Source organism: Eulemur rufifrons, chromosome 4, assembly GCF_041146395.1.
Source record: "Eulemur rufifrons isolate Redbay chromosome 4, OSU_ERuf_1, whole genome shotgun sequence".
Classification (NCBI taxonomy): Eukaryota; Metazoa; Chordata; class Mammalia; order Primates; family Lemuridae; genus Eulemur; species Eulemur rufifrons.
Window position 1 is genome coordinate 62,418,125 of NC_090986.1, and position 19,869 is coordinate 62,437,993.

Sequence of the window (19,869 nt, forward strand, 5' to 3'; positions counted from 1 at the left end):
ACTACCCGGCTCAGCCAACCACAGGCTGATACGTCATTGACCGGCGCCGGAAAAACTTCCAGTCCTCACCGCGGATCGCGGGATGTCTTTAGGATAAATTTGACGTGCGTGGAGAGACTTGTATCCGTGCCCAGTGTCCGCCACCGCGGATGGCAAGGGACCTGATTGGACCGGCGCTGCCGCCTGGCTTCAAGGCCCGCGGGACAGCAGAGGACGAGGAGCGGGACGCCAGCCCAGGTAAGCGGCGGCGTGTCCCCTGCCCGCCAGGCCCGTCCACTCCTTCTCTGGCCCGGCCCCTGCTCTCTACGGAAAGGTCTGAGGCCTGGGAGGGCGGAGCAGTGCGGAATGAGCGCCCCGCCCCCCGACCCGAGCTAACTTTTCTTGCCAAGCCGTAGGAGTTGGGAGGAGGCCATTGGAGGCTCCTCAGAAACCGAGCTTTGGACTGGTAATCATTGTAATGACGATACATTCCCATTTAGCACCTAATATGAGCCGGACGCTGTGCTCATTGATCGATGCACATTCAGTCATTTAATCCTCCCAGCACCTGTATAAAGAACAGACTACTATTCCCATGTTACAAAGGGATGCACTGAGGCCCATGCAGGTGTCCAGATTGCACTGCTAGTAAGTGGGGGAGCCCGAATGAGAACGAAGCCGGTCTCCTAACCACCGTGCCATATTGCCTTCGGACAGACAACACTCTTGCACAACTTGTGCTCTCCAGCCCGTGACATGCCTTCCTAGCCTCTCATTCTGTCATTGCACAGCCGGGTACTAAACCAGTCGGAGTGTCTCTGCAGTCCTCAGTGCTCTAGGCTTCTTCTGACCTCCCTCTGGTTGAACTTCTAGACGTAACTGACAAACTCATATCCATCCTTCAAGGCCCAACTTAAATGTCACCTCAACGAAACCTTTACAAACTTTCCTAAGCATTGTCAACCCTTTCTGTTTACCCGCGGGTTTTTTTTTTTTTTCCTATTTAATTACATTGCATATTTAATACACTGTATCTGAATAATTTGTTGGCATATCTGTCTCCACCAGTGCACTATGGTCTTATACTTTAATGCATAGTAGGCACTTTGTGTAATATATACCAAACAAATGCTTTGCAGATTCCTCCTTTTATATCTAATCTCGTTTAATGTTTGTTCTAATTTATTGACTGGGACTGACACTATAGTTAGAGAATAGTAAGGGTAATCCTACTATTTCTGAATCTAATTTTCCTTCTTTGACTACCTGGAGGCCATGTTTCTACTACCGATTTCCTTCCAGATCTCATTTCTTTTATAGCCTTTAAAAAGCCATGCTTTTGTTTTAGCAAGGAAAGTTCCCTGTAACTAAGGTTGAAGAAAAGTATTGTTAACCAAGTTATCTAGTTGGGTTCCTTACATGTATAGTATTTCTGGTTCACCATATTCTCTGATTTTAAACCAAGGCAGGATTATCAGATAAGCAACCACTGTCTTCCAGATAGATACTTCTATTGTGATTTGCTTCCATCATTCTACCAACATTGATTTCAGGTACTCCTTTATCTACTCTCTGTTGTTTCTTTTGTGTGTTCATTCTGCTCCCACCCCCAACACTTAACACTGTATATGTGTGATGTGTGTATTCCCCTCTACCTTGAAGGAATATTGTCCCAACCTGCCTGCCACATACAAGATCTTTAGTAGATATTTGTTGAATGACATTGCCTCTTCATTAATCACAGTATGTTACACATAGTATGCCATTTTTAAATACATAATCCCACCTGCTATAATTCCATTCCCTTCAGAACCTCCTAAGTAGCTGATCCTAAAACAGTGGCCAAATAATCTATATGTAACATTTTTTATCTCATTATTCTTCTGCCTGGACTTGTAAGTTTGTCAGTACAAATAGTCTTCATATTCAATATATCACACTATAGATTTTTGCCCGCATCTCTCACATCCAAACCATTAGTAAGTCCTCTTTGCCTTTCCTTCAAACTATGTTGCAAATCAAACAATTTCTTATCAACTTTCTAATGAGTATCCTCTATTCCTGATCCCCTTGTCTGTTGTCCACAAGTGGACAGTTTTGGTTTGTTTTTTTTTAAGGTAATTCAGATCACGTCTCTCCTGACCCAAAACCTCGCAATGACTGCCTGTTATAATTAAAATCCAAACTCTTTGTTATAGCCTATACTAGCATTTATTGGGCACTGCTATATGCCAAATACTGTTAGGTGGTTTGTATTAATTAACTAATGTAATCTTTACAACAGCACTTTGAGGCTGAAACTATGTATTATTAACATCATTTTACAAAGCTAGAGTGTAACGTAGGAAGGTTAAGTAACTTATCCAAATCACACAGCTGATAAGTGGCCATATTGGAATTCAAAGCTAAGGAGTTTGACTCCAAAGCACATAATCTAACCCCTTTATAACTTCATCTTGTCATTTTGCTTTGCTTTAGCCTCACTGGCCTTTTTGTCCCTCAAACATACCAAGCTTGTCTCCATAGGATTTTTGCACAAACTATTTCTCTGTCTAGAATATTTTCCCCGTGGCCACTGTTGTCTTATCATTTAAGTCTCCATCCAGATGTCTTCTCAGAGAGGACTTCACCTTACTGCTGTCTAAAATTACCCTCCCACATACTCAGTGTCACTTTTTTCCTATTTCCACAGCAGCACTTTGACTATCTGAATTGATCTTATTTGTCTCTTTTTATGTTTGTTTCTCTAGAAGTATTTACTAAATAAGTACTTGTTGGTTGGATGAATGGATGGATGTTGACTGTGAAATGTAATCCCCCAGTCTCCTATGGGGTCACATTATTCATTGAGGATACAGGTCAGATATAATCTAGGATAGCAGTTGAGACTTTGAAATCAGACTCCTGGGTTCATATCCCAGCTTTCACTGTTTAGTTGTGTGAAGTTAGGCAACTATTTAACCTTTCTGTGCCTAAGTTTTCTCATCTGTAAAGTAGAAATAGTGATAATACCTTCCTAATAGGGTTGTTACTAGAATTTAAAAGGTTAATGTATGTGAATCTCTTAAAACAAGAACTCAAAACATGTTTTTTTTTTTCTTTACTATATTTAAGTTTTTGTTACTGTTAATATTGAATGAATGGCATGCCTAGGATGCTCTTTGGAAAATCATATTTCTAGGCCCTCCTCCAGGCCTACTGAATCAGAATCTCTGAGGAAAGGGCCCAGAAATCTTTTTCAGGAAAATATTTTGTTGAATGTGGTAAATATCCAAGCTTGGGAACTATGGCAGTAGCCATTTAGCATCACTACTCAGGATCAACAAGGACGGTGGTGTCTATGTGACATCATGCAGTGACATCATGCAGGAATTGTAATTCTGCTAAGATGTAAAATGAGAGCAAGTCCCTTGGATGAGTGGGCCCAGAAGACCCTTATCCCCTCCCCAGCATCGCCATCTCAGGGCAGCCTTATCCTCTGTATCTCTATCAGCAAGCAGGAAAACTTAGAGTTATTCTAGTTTTGTTTCTGCTTGGAAAATCATCTCGAAAACTGAGAAATATAATACATTGATGCCAGTAAAGATATTTTTTCTAAGTGGTCCTTCTTAGAAATCAGAATAGATCGTTTTGATTTTTGGTATATTATAGAGTGGCAAATTTGTTGTTTCATTAGCTTTGTGGCATAAATATTGTCTACCATATGCTGTCTATAAGAAAAAAAATCATGAAGCTGTTTTGAGAGGTGCACCAACAAATGAAAAATTGTACATTACAGGGAAATTATATGCTATTGTTATAAATTGGGTATTAACAAAGTTTTTGTGAATCTTATAAAAGAGATTGTATAAGACATGATTTCTGCCTTCCTGGAGCTGAGCAGACAAAAACCACTATACGTAAAACAGGAGCAAGTGAGATTAAAGTCCATAATAAATGATAGGCAGGCAGTGTTGTGAATTTCAGAAAAGAAAGTAAAAAATATCAGCTAGGAGGGTTCATTGAAATAGTTGTGGCTAGTTATGAAGTACACAACATATCTTCTTTAGTTGCAGGACCAGCTCTGCCCCCTAATTATAAAAGCAGTAGTTCAGACTCATCAGACAGCGATGAAGACAGTAGTTCTTTGTATGAAGAAGGAAATCAAGAATCTGAAGAAGATGACACTGGTCCAACTGCAAGGTCAGTCACTTAATTAAATCAAATGATAAGCCAAGCTTCAAACCTAATACAAGCTGGCTGGAACATATAGCTAATGAGGGGATATCATACTTGCATTTATACAGCACAGGAAGCAATCATTTCATATGGCATTTTATCATGAGTTATACTTTTTATAAAAAATGTATTCTAGTAGTGCATAGCTGTGGTGATATCTAGAATTTTGATAAAATTCTTATATAAAAGATTTTTCCTTAAGGTATTATTGAAGTGACTAAAGAGCCTAAATAAATCATAAAGCTATATTACTGCTGTAAAGAAGTAACTAATGTCTAATAATTTTAAGCCAAAAAAAAGTTCCAAGAAAAGATAAGAACTTTTGTGGTGTCCATTTTTTTCTTATTTGGTAAGGTTAATGTATTGTTTCAGTGTCTACACAACTAGTTAAAATTGATGCTTCCTTTAAAAATTAAAATTTCTCTTTGTGAAAAAAATTTGACATATATACATAGATAAAGTTATACTACTGTGTTTTCAGAAAACAGAGGAGAAATCAGGATGATGATGATGATGATGATGATGGTTTTTTTGGACCAGCCCTTCCTCCTGGATTTAAAAAGCAGGATGATTCTCCTCCAAGGTGATAGTGTGTAATATTTAAGGCCAGTCTTTTCTAAGTATTTAACTAGTGTCCGTTAATTCATTAAAGAGTTGTCTGAAGTTGTTTTTTAAGCTATGTATTTATAATAACATTTGAAATGAGTCATTCTTAGAGAAAAGTAGTTGTTTCCTTATAATAAAAATAATTTACTTGTTTATGATACTTCTATAGTTTATAAAAAATTTCCACATCTCTTGTTTGATACTAACAGAAGTGTTTTGTGGTAGGCTAGGTGGAACATTATTCTTCTCCCCAATTTTTGAACAGGAAAAATATCTTTTTATTTTTTTCTCTACATGAAGTAAGGCAATTTCTTTTTAAGACCCAGTATTGAGGCAGTTCTCTCTTTGGGATTGATGACAGTTGCCTCATAATGTGGCAATAGGGCAGCTCAAAAGAAAATAAACTTCGACATCAAGTAGACCAGGGTTCAAACTCCAGCTTGGCCACTTACTAATTGTGTTAACCTTGGGCATTATTTTATTTTGCTCCCCTAGAAGGTAGAGTAACTTACACCAACCGGGATTGTTTTAAGGAAACAGAAGTTTGCACTGGTTGAAATGTGGTTAAACCAGCACCTTTCCTCTTTCTATGGGTCTCAATAAACTAGCTACATTCTTCTGCACTTCCACATCATGATTGGTTTAGTGAGGACAATATATAGATTTTTATGCTTCTGTGGTACATGTACCATAGATTGCTGATGTTGTATGCACATGCTATATATGTTCTTGGAAGACTTTAATTTCTACTTAGTAATTCCGACTGTAATTACAATACCCCCAAGATATTTTTCAGTGGACAGTGTGTATCAAAACTGAAGGGAAGCCAGGGCACAAAATAGAAAAAGAACTTCATAGGTTTTAGTACATCAAAAGGACTTTTTTATAAACATGATCATATTTATTTAATACAGTTCTTTTTAGGAAGTGGGCATATGCTAGTGTCACAAAGATTGAAAATTATTGGCTTAGTATCTAATTATTGACTAACAAGTAGAAAGTTAAAATGTAAAGATTAGGTTTTTTAAAGACTCCTAGAGAAAAATACTAGGTAATACTAGTAAAAATAATGTGTTAGATAAAGTTCTTGTTTTTAATATTTATTACTATCTGGCTTTATTATTTTTGTGAACTTTTATTCTGAAAATTGCTTTTTAAAGTCAGAGAGAATGATAAAGTTAACATTTTCTTTTTCAGGCCTATAATAGGCCCTGCATTGCCACCTGGTTTCATTAAATCTACACAGAAAAGTGACAAGGGCAGAGATGATCCAAGACAACAGGTATCACATTTCAACTCTAAGGTTTGGAAAGTTTTCATTTAAAGAACAAGATGGAACAAACTCCAAGCTTTATAAATATAGTAACTACAAGCATTTGACTCAAATGTAAGACTCAGTTATCTTCAGATTGTAACATAAGAGATGAAATCAAAAGCTGTTCATAAACCTGAGATCCTGTTAGAAAAATAACAAGGTTGACAGGGTGTTATTATTTGTTCACGATTCTTATCTTTGAAGGGTGGCTTTAAAGTGTTAGAGAAATAGAACGTGATGAAAGGGTTTAAGGAATTGTTGTGATTTTGCCTGCAGGAGAGAAAACTCATAAGCTTTTTAATTAAAAAATTTACTTTGAAATTAAGTCTCTTCTGCCCAGCTCTGGTAGCTGTATATAACAAATGCAGTGGTGCATAAGCGAATTTATGAAAAGATAGAGCCAATGATTTTGAAGTAAAGTACAAAAGCTATTTTTCTCCTTAACAATAGTTGGCATTTGTAGAGTACTTTATAATTTGTAATTCATTTTCCCCACAGCCTTGTGAAATAGTGTCTGCATCTTACAAATGCTAAAAACCAAAGAAGTTGGGTAACTTACCCAAGATTACACAGATTTTACATATCAAAGCCAGGGCTCAGACCCAATTCTTATGACTTGAAATCACTTGTTCAGTCTAGTATACTGCGGTACCTTCCTATATATGAATTCATACAATCAAGAGACTCGTGTTCATCTCCACTAAGACTTCAACAGTTACACAGAGGTTGTCACTGAAAGGAAGTATAATGCAGTGGTTAAGATCATGAACACCTGTGATGTGTCAGGCATATAGTCACAGAAATGAATCTGTCGACAATTCTGTCATTCCTACCTTCAGAAGACATCCAGAATCCAACCACTTCTGCTCCCACCGTGGTCCAAGTGACCATCGTATTTCACCTCTCTTACTGATCTTCATGCTTTATTTAGCTCTTCCCCCTCTACTGCCTCTTCTCAACAGCTGGTAGAAGGGTCTAGATGAAATGAAGTCAGATCGTGTCACTAACACTCAAAGCCATCAAACTACTCCTGCTCTTTCTGGGTGAAAACCAGAGTCCTTTCAGGACCCTATACAATCTGGCCCCTGCTAGCACTCTGATATTATCTTTTGCTTTGATGTGACCACACCGCTCCTTACTATTCCTCCTCAAATATCCCAGGCCAGCTCCTACCCCTGAGCATTTATCCTGCTGTCCAAGTCTATCCCGAATGGTCTTCCCTTAGATATTATCTAATATCTACATACCTGACCTCCAAGAGCTTCAGTTTTTTGCTGAACTATCGTCTTCCCAATATGGTCATCTGTGGCCTCCAAATTTAAATTTGCTGACCCTTTACTCTTATCCCCTTCCTTCCTTTAAGTTTTCCATGGTAGTATAACTACCAGAGATACCATTAATTTTACTGCTTCTTTTTGTTTATTGTTGGCCTCTCTCCACTAGAATGTGGGTCCATAAAAACAGAGATTTTTGTCTTATCATGAGTGCCTGGTACATAGTGGACATCCAGAAATATTTTTTGAATAAATAAAGTCATGGCGCAGTCTCTGCCCTCATCGCCCTTACAAGGTAGTGGAGGAATACATACATTAAGTCATTCCTAACGTGAATGATTCAAAAGGCAAGACAAAGTATACATGGAACCTTGACGGGAATCTAAACTATCTGAAGAAATGAGAAAAGGACTTTTTTCCTGGGAAAAATGTCTAAACTAAAGATTGATGAGTTGGAGATAGCTTAGCAAAGTGGGCAGGAAACATTGTTCCAGAGAGGAAGCTATAAATACTTAAAGTTAAATCACTAACAGTTGAAATAAAAAAAATAATAGAAGTGCTGCTGTCATATAAATAGAAAAAATACTGTCCTTGATCTTGGAATATTTGATTCTTAGATACTAATTTTATAAAATCAGACTAGTTGCTTATTTTTCTAAATGTACTTCTTGAAGCCTGGGTTTCCTCAAAAAAAAAAAAAAAAAAAAAAAAAATCTCACAGAAATAATACCGTTTCAGGGTTTTGTTACAAGGATCAAATGAAGTGTTGTATACCAAAGTCCATAATTACTGTGTGTATGTGTATGTGTGATTTAGACTAAGCCAAAAACCAATATATAATTATCTAATTACTGTACAGATAGCATTGCTATAAGGGTTCAAAGAAGAAACCACAGATACCATTGGGTGGTTAGTGGGGAAAATGAAAGCAATATAGATGAACTCCTGATCCTGCTTATTTGGAAAAACAAGAGGAAGAAGCTGCCTGTCAGAACAGGAAGACAAATATGGTATTGTTATTCATCATAATAAATCTTCTCTGGAGGACAAGGACTACCTTTAAACTCTAGTACCTAATGCATATGGCACATATAGCAGCTAACGCAGAATCATACATGGGGATAGTTTATCAAAATGATTTTATAAGAATAAATTGAATTCAATTATTATAATACTCTTTTATCTTTGGTGTAAGGAAGGTACTTTTGGAACTGAATTAACTCATTTGCTTCTGTTTTGGAGTTACTACACAGCATTTCTATCTCAGTGGACTCTACTGAGTCATGAAGGCTGATACAGTTCCCAAGAATGCCCTCCTATGTACCTCTTATTCCAAAGAGCTTTTTATATACCAGAAATGAAAATAGTTTCAACTATATCATCTCTGACCAATTGGTAATAAATACCTAGAATACTATGTTGAGAAGAACTCTGAGACCACATCTGTGTCCATCAGGAAGACAGTGAAGTCTACCATGGACATAAGAGGAGAGGTGGGACTGTCCACATGCTACGGACTGATCATCTCTATACTGTGCACTTGAGGAAGGCAAAGAAAAGGTCCTCATTGTTCATTGAGGAGCCAGCAATATGTTATTTGCGTTTTTGTTTTATTTTCAATGAGCAATAAGTTCTAGTTAAATTAAAGTAATTTAGGATTATTTTCTATAACCCTATAGCTCTGCTCTTGGTTTAAAGGTAATGTCTTATTTTAAAAGGAAACAGATAGCAGTGAAGATGAGAACATTGTTGGACCAATGCCTGCAAAAGGACCAGTTAACTACAGTATAACAACAGAGTTTGAAAAAAGGGCCCAGAGAATGAAAGAAAAACTGACTAAAGGAGATGATGTAAGTTTTAAAGACATTTTACTCTAAGAAATAAACTAGATTAGAAATTTAAATTTTAGAAATTAACATTAAATATATATATCTTTTGATACATACTTTTCATACATAACATATATATAATGAAAATTTAAGAGCTAGATAACCCAGAAACTATAAAGGAAAAGATTGGCAAATTTGTGTACTGAAAATATTCTGTATGGCAAAAGATAACGTAAAATCAAAAGAATAACAAATTGGATGAAAGTATTTGGAATGTATACAACAAATACATGTAACTAAAATACCAATTTTTTCTATTAGAGTCTGTTAAGTAACTTTAAAACCTCAATTGAGAAACAATGTACAGTTTGTACAATATTGTATATATACTTTCCTTGCTACATTTTTTTAAAACTTTTTATTTCTCTTAAAGGATTCATCTAAACCAATTGTAAGAGAGTCATGGATGACGGAGCTTCCTCCGGAAATGAAAGACTTTGGTCTTGGGCCAAGAACTTTTAAGAGAAGAGCTGATGACAAATCTGGAGATCGGTCAATCTGGACAGACACTCCAGCTGACAGGGAAAGGAAAGCTAAGGTGAGAGGTTTTGTTTGTTTGTTTGTTTTTATATTTCTGTCCATGTTGGCTCCATTTAGAAAAGATATAAGGCAAAATTACTTATGGGTACTATTTTTCAAAATTAAGATTCCAAAGGGAAAATACAGATTTTTCCTGAAGGAGAGTTATGAGGAAGGAAAGTGACACTAATTGCTTGCTATTGAGTTACTATTTCTCAATAAACTTTCTCATTTAAACCTGAAGAAAGCCCTCAGACATAGGCTTATTGACCTTATTTTATACAGAGAGGAACTAACCTCTAGGAGGTTAACTTTTCTAGGGTCACAAAGCTAGTAAGTGATGACAAAGAATTCCATTCTAGACCTTTCCAACTCCAAATTCCTTGGTCTTTTTACATCATACTATTTTCATGAAAGTGTATCTTTTAAAACTGTGGTTCCCCAACCCCCAGGCCACTGACCAGTATCGGTCTGTGGCCTGCTAGGAACCGGGCCACGCAGCAGTAGGTGAGTGGTGGGTGGGCAAGCAGGCAAAGCTTCATCTGTATTTACAGCCACTCCCCATCACTCGCATCACCACATAAGCTCCACTCCTGTCAGATCAGCGGAGGCATTAGATTCTCATAGGAGCACGAACCCTACCATAAACTGCATGCAAGGGAGGTAGGTTGTGCTCCTTATGAGAATCTAAAATGTGATGATCTGAGGTGGAGCTAAGGCATTGATGCTAGCACTGGGGAGCAGCTGCAAATACGGATTATCATTAGCAGAGAGGTTTGACTGCACAATAAATGTAATGCACTTGAATCATCCTAAAACCAGCACCACCCCCTCCATCGGTGGAAAAATTGTCTTCCATGAAACCAGTCCCTGGTGCCAAAAAGGTCAGGGTCTGCTGTTTTAAAATAACTTGAAAAAAACCAAAGTTGCAGGTTAACCTAGCAAGTTAAATGATACCTAGAGAATCTCTCTCAAAGTGACCATATCTCAGGTACATTAAGCTTCATATTACTATCAAGATAGGCAAGAAGTCCCTTAATTAATACATTAAATAAATTACCAAAAATATGTATATGTTATTTTTTTATTTCTCTTCTTGAATCTTTATTTATTATGAAATATTTCACTGTATGTTAGGAATTGAACCAGTAACCCCAGCACTACTCCTTAAATTTAGTCCATACAATGGTTTTAATTTCCATAAGATATCCTATCCACGGCCGGGCGCGGTGGCTCATGCCTGTAATCCTAGCACTCTGGGAGGCCGAGGTGGGCGGATCATTTGAGCTCAGGAGTTCGAGACCAGCCTGAGCAAGAGTGAGACCCCATCTCTACTAAAAATAGAAAGAAATTATACAGACAGCTAAATATATATATAGAAAAAATTAGCCGGGCATGGTGGCGCATGCCTGTAGTCCCATCTACTCGGGAGGCTGAGGCAGGAGGATTGCTTGAGCCCAGGAGTTTGAGGTTGCTGTGAGCTAGGCTGACGCCACGGCACTCACTCTAGCCTGGGCAACAGAGTGAGACTCTGTCTCAAAAAAAAAAAAAAAAGATATCCTATCTTTACTAATTGTCATCCTATGATTATAAATTCATTAGTTCTGACCTAAATACTTCCACACTTACTTCGTCCCACTGTTTATCTTGTTCATCAGTACCTAGAATTATTAGGATTTCTATTAGGTCATTAAATACAAAATGTCCGATTTTGAATCAGAAGTTTAGTTTATTATATCTCAAGCAAGAAGTAGTACAATTAATCAAAGTATGCGTCTAAACTATGGACACTGTTTTGCCATCTTAATGGTAGCTTGTTTATGCCAGTAGCCTGGAGAGAGTGGCAATGAAATCCAAAAGGTGTTTTCCACAACTTGTTGAGAATTGAATTTTTTCCCTTGCAAAGAAGTGTTCCAAAGCCTGGAAGAAGTGGTAGTCGGTGCAAGGTCTGGTGAATACAGTGGATGACAGAGAGTTTCCAAGTCCAGCTGCTGTAGTTTGAGCAGCATTGTTTGTGTGACATGTGGTGAAAGCGTTGTCTTGCAAGAGGATTGGCCTGTCTCTATTGACCAATCTTGGCTGCTTAATCTCAAGCATCCTCCTTATTTCATCCAATTGGTTGCAGTGGACATCTGTTATAATCGATTGACCAGGTTTCATGAAGCTATAGTGAATAATACCAGTGCTAGGTCACCAGACAGACACCATTAGCTTTTTTTGATGAATATTCGGTTTGGGACTACATTTCAGCACTTCCCAACCATCATGCTGAGTGCTTGCAATTGTCAAAAAGAATCCATTTTTCATCACATGTAATAATATGGTGTAAAAATGGTTCACCTTTATGTGGTGACACCAAAGAAAGACAAGCTTCTAGATGATTTCTCCTCTGACGCTCGTTTAATTCATGTGGTACCCATCCATCCATTTTCTTTATGTTGCCAATTTGTTTCAAATCATCCAATATTGTTGGAATAGTAACATCAAACCTTGCTGCTAATTCACGTGTAGGTTGAGATGGATTCGCTTCCACTGCAGCTTTCAGCTCATCATTATCCACCTTGGTGTCTTTGATTCTGGGTAAAGGTCTTGAATAATTTTTGTAACAGATCTTAGCCAAATTTCCTTCTCTTTACACACTTTATCTTTTTATATTTGATTTCCCAACATACATCTCTCATACCTCTGATGTTCTCACATTCACTCAATCAACATGGCCTAAGAGAAGTAAGATTTCTCTTTAGTGAGAAACGAAAGTGTTTTGCCTAAATTAATTGAATGAGATGTTATGTCCTCACCTCCCAGTCTGACAAGATCTACTACCTGTTAATAGAGGTAGATTTTTATCTCCATTTTACTATAACATCATTTTTCTCTTAATATTTACAATTAAAAGTATTTGTTTTCTGGGGAAATTTTTATAGAAAAATAAGAAATGAGCTACTCCTGTGTTTCTAACATACTTTATTAAATACAATGTTGTTTTAGTCTATTATTAAGGTAAACATTGTATGAAGGCCTCCTTGGTTTTCCTAAGGAAGTAACAATAGTATAAAAATATGCTTTGAGCCCAGTAGTTTTCAGTAGTTTTTACATGGGCCTTCTTCATTCCTAATGGGGAGTATATTCTCTAGAATATCACTCTAATGTTTTCGCTAATTAAAATTTGTTAGAAGTTTACCTAAGCACTTCATTTTTGTGTGTGTACTATTGTAAATGATATTTTTGTTTCGTTTTGCTTCAAATTCCAGTTGTTTATTGCTGGTATGTTTTGTATATTTACCTTGTATCTTGTAGCTTTGTATACTTGTCTGTTAGTTCCAGGAGTTTTTTGGTAGATTCTTCAGGGCACATAGACAGTCATACGATCTGGGAGTAAAGACAGTTTTATTTATTTATTTTTCAAAATGTACACCTTTTATTTCTTGTTTTTTTCTTGTTTTTTCTCCCCAAGAGTGATTTTACTATTTTTGAAAACAAATAATGTGGAATTTCTTTTTATTTATTTTCACTCCTACATTTCATCCTTATTAATCAAGCTCATCCTGAGTTCAATAAATGGGTGATTTCTTCCAGTTGGTTGATTAGGTAGCATTTTCTTTTTTCTTTTTCTTGTTTTCAGGAAGATCATGGACTGGAATACTAACTGATCCTTTATCAACTGCATTACTATTTCTGACTGGAAGGGATTCAGCAAGCCTGGTTTAGTTTAGTCTCTTCTTACTTAATCTAAATAAAAATAGTAATATTTCTTTTTTATTTTATCTTAATTATATGGTTCAGTAATGTATCTTGTGTGTTCATTCCTCAGGAAACACAAGAAGCAAGGAAGTCATTCAATAAGAAGGATGAAGAACATATATTATCAGGAAGAGATAAGAGGTTGGCTGAGCAGGTATCCTCATATAATGTAAGTAAGAAAATAATGTATATAGCTTTTTATTTTTTCTATCTTTTAGTTCTCTTCTCATTTTGTCTCTTTATTTCTCTTTCTTTTATGTGTCTGCCTCTTGACCTCAGACTTTTCTTTATACATCTGTCCTGAAAAATACTCAACTCTATTCCATGTGTGTGTGTATATATATTTACATAAAATCCTTCATGTAATGTTTTCAATTTGTATTTTACTTGTTATGTTATCAGAAGTTTAATTACTAAAGATAGGCAGCACTTGATGAGAAAGCAAGAGTTCTGCTAACTCATAGAGATCCTCAGTTTATAAGTTTTTAAATTATGAGTCCACTTACTCAAGGCTTCTAGGGTGTGCTTCCAGGTTAAAAAAAAAAAAAAGTTTTTAAATTATAAGCAGATTTGGAATGTTTGATATAAAGATTTAAATATGGCAGAAAAATGTTTTTAAAACATATTTTAACTAAGTTAGTAAACTAAACAGGTCAGTATTCATTTGGCATATCATTTTTTCTTTTTTTCATTTTTTCTTATATTCTGTCTTACTCTTAAGAAAAAAAGAAAGAAAAACTGGTAAATGTTCCAGCTCAAAAAATAAATGTAAATTACTGAACCCCTTGGTCCCTGAAAAGTGTTCAGGAAAATTACTTTCTGTTCCCAATGCATTAGTTAATGAAAATTTCCATAAATATTAAAATATAGTTAGCTTGGTTTATTGGCCATATGTTGACCAATACCACAAACATAAAGCACACATGAAACACTTTTGGAAACTGACCTGAAAACTCAACCCAGATGAAACATTTATGAAAACTGACCAGCTCAAAAGTCAAGAATCAAGAAAATTGAAAGAATCATTATCATTCAAACTATATTCTCTGACCCCAAGGAATTTGAAATTCAGAAAAACTTAAAAACCTTATACAACTGGAAGCAGAAAAACTCAAAATTTAACTTAGCATCAAAGAAGAAATGATAATGGAAGTTAGAAAATACCTAGACCTGAATGATAAAAATACAACATATCAAAATGTGTGGGATGCCATATGAAGTGTTTTTAATACTTAGAGGCAAAATTTATATCCATAATGAATTACATATAAAAAAGATTCAAGTTGCCCTGAATATATGCTCCTATCTTTGGACAATTTGAGTCATTTTCTTAAACATCATATTGATCTATTAACAAAAATTATTACTAATGACCTCTAAACTGTCAACTCATTAGGACCTCCTTTGATTTTTTTTTTTTTGGTACTATTAATATGTTTTCTTATTCCTTCCCAATCTGTATAATGGGAATAATAACATTTAATTTACAGAGAGTATGATGATTGCAATATAGTAAATGCTCAATAAATCTAACACTGAGGATTTATTGAGTGTTTCTTATATGGCCAACACTATGCTAAATTCTTTGTATTCATTAGATCATTTAACTCCTCCCTCATTCAAATAATTGGAAATTACTACTATGACTAGTACCATTTTACGGATGAGGAAATGAGACAGATTATTTGCCCAGGGTTACCAGTGTTGAGAGCAGCAGGACCATCATTGCAACCCAGATTTTTCTGAAGTTGGAACTTGAGTTGTTAACTATTTATCCATGCTCTATGTATTGAGAGCCTATTTTTATAGACTATATCCTATAGTCTCCTCTAGCAATATTTCATAATTTTCTTATCTCCTTCAATGTATTGTAAATAAAGAATTAGAAAACACTTGATTTTATAAATCAATTTGTTTCTTTAAGACTTTATCAAGATTTATGAAATGACTAAGCGGTACTTTAACTCAGTATACTGAGCAGGGATGGGAAAAGGAAAATAGTGCTAATTTAAATACACATTTACTGGTGTAGTACCTTTTGTACATTCTGCTAAAACCTTATAGCTCCAGATTGAGCTCATTTAATTTACATGACTTGTCTACCACATAACCTAATTGACAAAGTCATTTCTTGTCAAACCAGCCAAGTTAGACTTACTTTCTGTCGGAAAGTCTGACTTCACTTTTTTCCATTCAGCTAAATAAATGTGTTAATGATCATTCATATGACACTTCTGAATTCTAAAGTAGGTGGGTAGGTACCATGAGTTTGTCTTCTGGATGAAATAAGATACTGTCACCTTCAACATTTCTTACTAGTGTCTTGTTATTTTGCTCATTATTTGAGCTTTCTTCACTTTTTTGCTCTCAAGCCTATTCTTTGGCCGTAGGCAGGACCTGGAAGAGATATGGTTGTTAAGTAAAAACTGTCCTTTGTTCCTTTGCTCATACTTCAAAATATCTGAATTCATAATGTTCCAACAAGAGCCAAAATACTCATTTCTAAAGGACACTACACTCCCACGAGAAATGTGTTTTAAAACACAGAAGGACATGAAGCCCCCCCCCCCCCCGGCTTTACAGTTTCCTGATTAAAGAAAGTTTGATTCATACCAGTATTTCAGACTTTTTTGTTTGGTGCCCTCAAGACTTTTGCTCTCCTGGAGGATATTCGGTAGTCTCCTTTGTTAAATGGGAAAGGGCTGAAATGAAAGGAGAGGCAACTTCACAAGATGTACTATAGGCCAAATAATTTTCAGAAAGACTACACGAAGAAGTTGGGGTAACCTTAAAATTGCCCATTCTTTCATACCCCGTGGAATCTACTCTGTGCAGCCCCCAGCCATACATATGCCCCCACTTGCAGGCTTCTGGTCTATCCTGCCTGCATCTGCTCCTCCATCCCTTCCCTGCTTCTGCCGTCCGGAGCATTCTGTCTTTTACCTCAGTCAGCACTCAGAGCTCTATGATGAATCCCTAAACCAGACCTTGTCTTACTAGATATATCCAAAAATGTGAACACTTACCCTAGCTAAGCAAGAAAAAAATAAGGAAGGTAAGGGAAAAAGAGAACAGGAAACTGAAAGGAACAAAAATTCTCTCAGCTTATGGAACGTGTGAACATATCCTGCACAGAGCTTGGATTTTGCCACTTCTATCTCTTGTTTTTCCGTTTTGCCTTTGTTTTTGCTTCAGCCTGGCAGTGCCTTCCCTTCCTACCTACCCATGTAGGCTTCAAGGACCAGTATGTGCATGAAGTGAGAATGTAATTGCTCTTCCTTTCACACCCTTGTTCTTGGTTTGTACTCTAATTTTTAGTATTTGAATAACCATACATTTCTCATTATGGTTATTTAAATATTTGTTTCCTCTCTGTCTTGTTCTTTTTTATTGCATGGCATGTAGTTCGTAGCTATCTTCATTTTGATTGAATTGAATTTGCCTCTGATACATATTTTCTTCATAGATGCTATATTGGATTTGGAAAAACATTGAGGCTTGTAAATAGCTCTCCATAATATGCACTGTTACTATCTAATTATTCTGTTTCATAATCATATTCTGAAAGTAATCTAAACAAGCTAAGGTTTTTATTTCTGCTCTTCTGCTCTCCCCAGGAATCAAAAAGATCAGAATCTCTTATGGACATTCATCATAAAAAATTAAAGAGTAAAGCTGCCGAAGATAAAAATAAGCCTCAAGAGAGAATACCATTTGACCGTGATAAGGATCTCAAGGTTAATCGGTTTGATGAAGCTCAGAAAAAAGCCCTAATAAAGAAATCTAGAGACCTAAACACCAGATTTTCACATGGCAAAGGCAATATGTTTTTATAAGTAAGTATACTTCAGTGAGATATATTTTCATACTGATTAGTTTGAACTTTTCTAAATACCCTTGTCTTTATCTTTAATAATTGTTTGCTAAAATCTATTTCCTTTTATTAGAAAGTAGATTCTAAACCTATAATTTAATTTTTTTATAAGTGAACTGATTTTTGTAAAGTCAGCCTTGTGGGATAGAAAATATGGTTTACTGGAAAAATAGTCCTGCCTTCATAATAACCTAACAAAATGATGCTATTAAAAATGCTAAAATAAAAATTCAGTTTATAAGAAATGGCAAAGGAAAGTGTGGTTTGAAGCTTTGACTGTATATGCATGCTTTATTAAAGAATGAAGAAAGGTTTGCTGATAATTTGTTAAATAAGATCACAATTTTAAAACGTTCATTGCTTAGAAAGGTCCCCTGTAAGTTAAGGGTCAGAACTATTCCATCATTCTTTCATGGCCCAGTCTGACAAGGGTTTCTAATGGTGATTAAGGAATGACATAAGACCTGAGGTTGCTTCTTAAAATCTTTATGATTTTTAATTGTATGAAACTTATATCAATATTCAAATGTGATTTTAAAGGAAAATATAGTTAAATTTAGAGATATTTTACAACTTATTGAATTTTCTTATTCTTACCTCAGGGGGATTTCCCTGTGCAATGAAGAAAAGTTGAAGAATACTCTTGTCTGTCTGTCCACCTTTATTCCTTTGTTTTGGACTTCTTAAGATTAGAGATTACTTTAATCTTAAAAACTATACAAACTTACCTTGCTCTGTGTGTCCTTTAAGGTCATGTGGAAACATAAAATTCATGTTAGTTGTGTAGAATAGGATATTTTGTGTGCCTTTGGCTTCTGAGGAAGTACGGTCTTTCCTTCCAATAATTATTTTGAGGGTTCCCCTGATCTTTGTGGTGTCTCACAAGTACCCTCTAAGATCTGGTCAGGACTCTCCTCTGAATCTCTACCACAGCCTGGACCTCCTCATCAAATATACTTAACCTGTCCGAGAGTATGTGTGTCAAGTCCTTGAATTTGAGGTTGGTTGGTTTTTCCGTCTAAACTACAGCCAGTGAATACAAATTTATGTGAAAATAGAGGGTGTAGCATTTTGTCTGTTTTGTTATCAGTTTGTTTGTTTTAGCACTCAGGGCGTTTTATTTGTTTTTGGGTTTTTTTTTTTTTTTTTAAGTCAAAAAGAGAACTCTCTGGGTTATTTCATATGCTAAGGAAAAGCTTTTGATTTTTCCAACTTTAATAATAAGTATTACTAGGGGAGGCAATCTGAGGGACAAGATAATGCCATTAACTGTTAGCAGTATGGAATCTTTAAGACTCTGTCTCTAGTGATCTCAACCAAAGCTTTCTGAAGTCCTAAAACTTTGCTTTGGGATGGTCTTACTTTACACGTTTATATACTATATTTAACAGTTTGTAACTAATTTATTGGGGTCAAATCTTTTATATCAATCATGAACAGCCTTTTTTAAGAAATTAAACTAATAAATCCCTGAATACAAAAATGGAAATGGAAAATCTGTCATCATAGCCACCCTAATTGGTAGCCATTATGTTTGTAATGCTTTAAGCACTGCCTCTTAAGATGTCAAACAGAAACTTCTATTTAAACTATTAAACCATTGTTAAATAAAGCCTAAATGCAAATCCTGTAAGTTATATTTTCTTGCAGATTAATCCGAATTGTTAATGCTAGTTCTGTGTTCTATTTTTGAGGAAGCACAAGGTTTTAATGGAAAAAGATTCTGATTCCCAGTTCATGTAAGATTTATGAAAATGAGTAGCCCATTCACATTATGGTACAAATTACTCTCCTTTTAATAGTAGAAGTACAATGTATTTTTTCATGACATCAGTGTAAAGCCTACTAAAGGAGCATTGCTATTAAGAAGATGAATAATTAATTCTCTTAAGCAAATTGAAAAGCTTCTTGTCTAAGCAGACTTGAACATAGCTACTTTTTAACTAAAGATGTCATTTTTAATGGGTAATATTTTCTGAACACAAAACTTTGTATAAGAGAATCTCCATTGTGTTCGTTTGATTTTGCTATAAATTTTTTTCCAATGAAAGGAAAAAATGTTTTCTAGTTCTTCATCCTTATATAAATTCCTCACATATATTTTTGAGAAATTGGTATTTTTTAAAGTAAAAATTCATCTTGGGATGCTTGTTTTTGCTTTAATTTCCTCATCTGAAAAGGACAGGGATATTTCTGTGTTACATATTTACCATTTCTTCCGTCACCTTTGGAGTGTCCATGACCTTGGCATGAAGGAGAGAAACCTCTCCTTTCTGCCGGGTATTTCCAGGAGCTACTACTACCTTGGAGCTAATGATCTTTTATGCCAAGCTGAAGACAATTTTAACAAAATGTAGGCCAGCTCCAAAGGTTATTTTGCCCCATGGAAAGAATAATCCCAATCCAACAACATTGACAACAAGAGAGCAAAGTAGCTATTCGCACAGAATGGAA

At 35.7% G+C, this 19,869-nt stretch overlaps 1 protein-coding gene across 1 annotated transcript; it reads left to right on the forward strand.

Annotated features, from left to right (window-relative positions):
- Positions 1 to 32: 32 nt before the first annotated feature.
- On the forward strand, positions 33 to 19,090 carry GPALPP1 (GPALPP motifs containing 1). The gene is made up of 9 exons (XM_069467230.1): positions 33 to 237; positions 4,029 to 4,161; positions 4,679 to 4,780; positions 6,001 to 6,085; positions 9,111 to 9,242; positions 9,655 to 9,819; positions 13,612 to 13,710; positions 17,159 to 17,377; positions 18,018 to 19,090. Exons 1-8 carry the CDS (start codon positions 150 to 152, stop codon positions 17,375 to 17,377), a joined length of 1,023 nt encoding a protein of 340 aa, XP_069323331.1. The 5' UTR covers positions 33 to 149; the 3' UTR covers positions 18,018 to 19,090.
- The last annotated feature ends 779 nt before the right edge of the window (positions 19,091 to 19,869 follow it).

Excerpts from the sequence above, each read along its gene's own strand:
- GPALPP1 (XM_069467230.1), top strand. The coding sequence starts at position 150 with ATGGCAAGGGACCTGATTGGACCGGCGCTGCCGCCTGGCTTCAAGGCC. Across the intron at positions 6,086-9,110 it reads GAGATGATCCAAGACAACAG|GAAACAGATAGCAGTGAAGA; the intron begins GTATCACATTTC and ends TTATTTTAAAAG. Across the intron at positions 9,820-13,611 it reads ACAGGGAAAGGAAAGCTAAG|GAAACACAAGAAGCAAGGAA; the intron begins GTGAGAGGTTTT and ends TTCATTCCTCAG.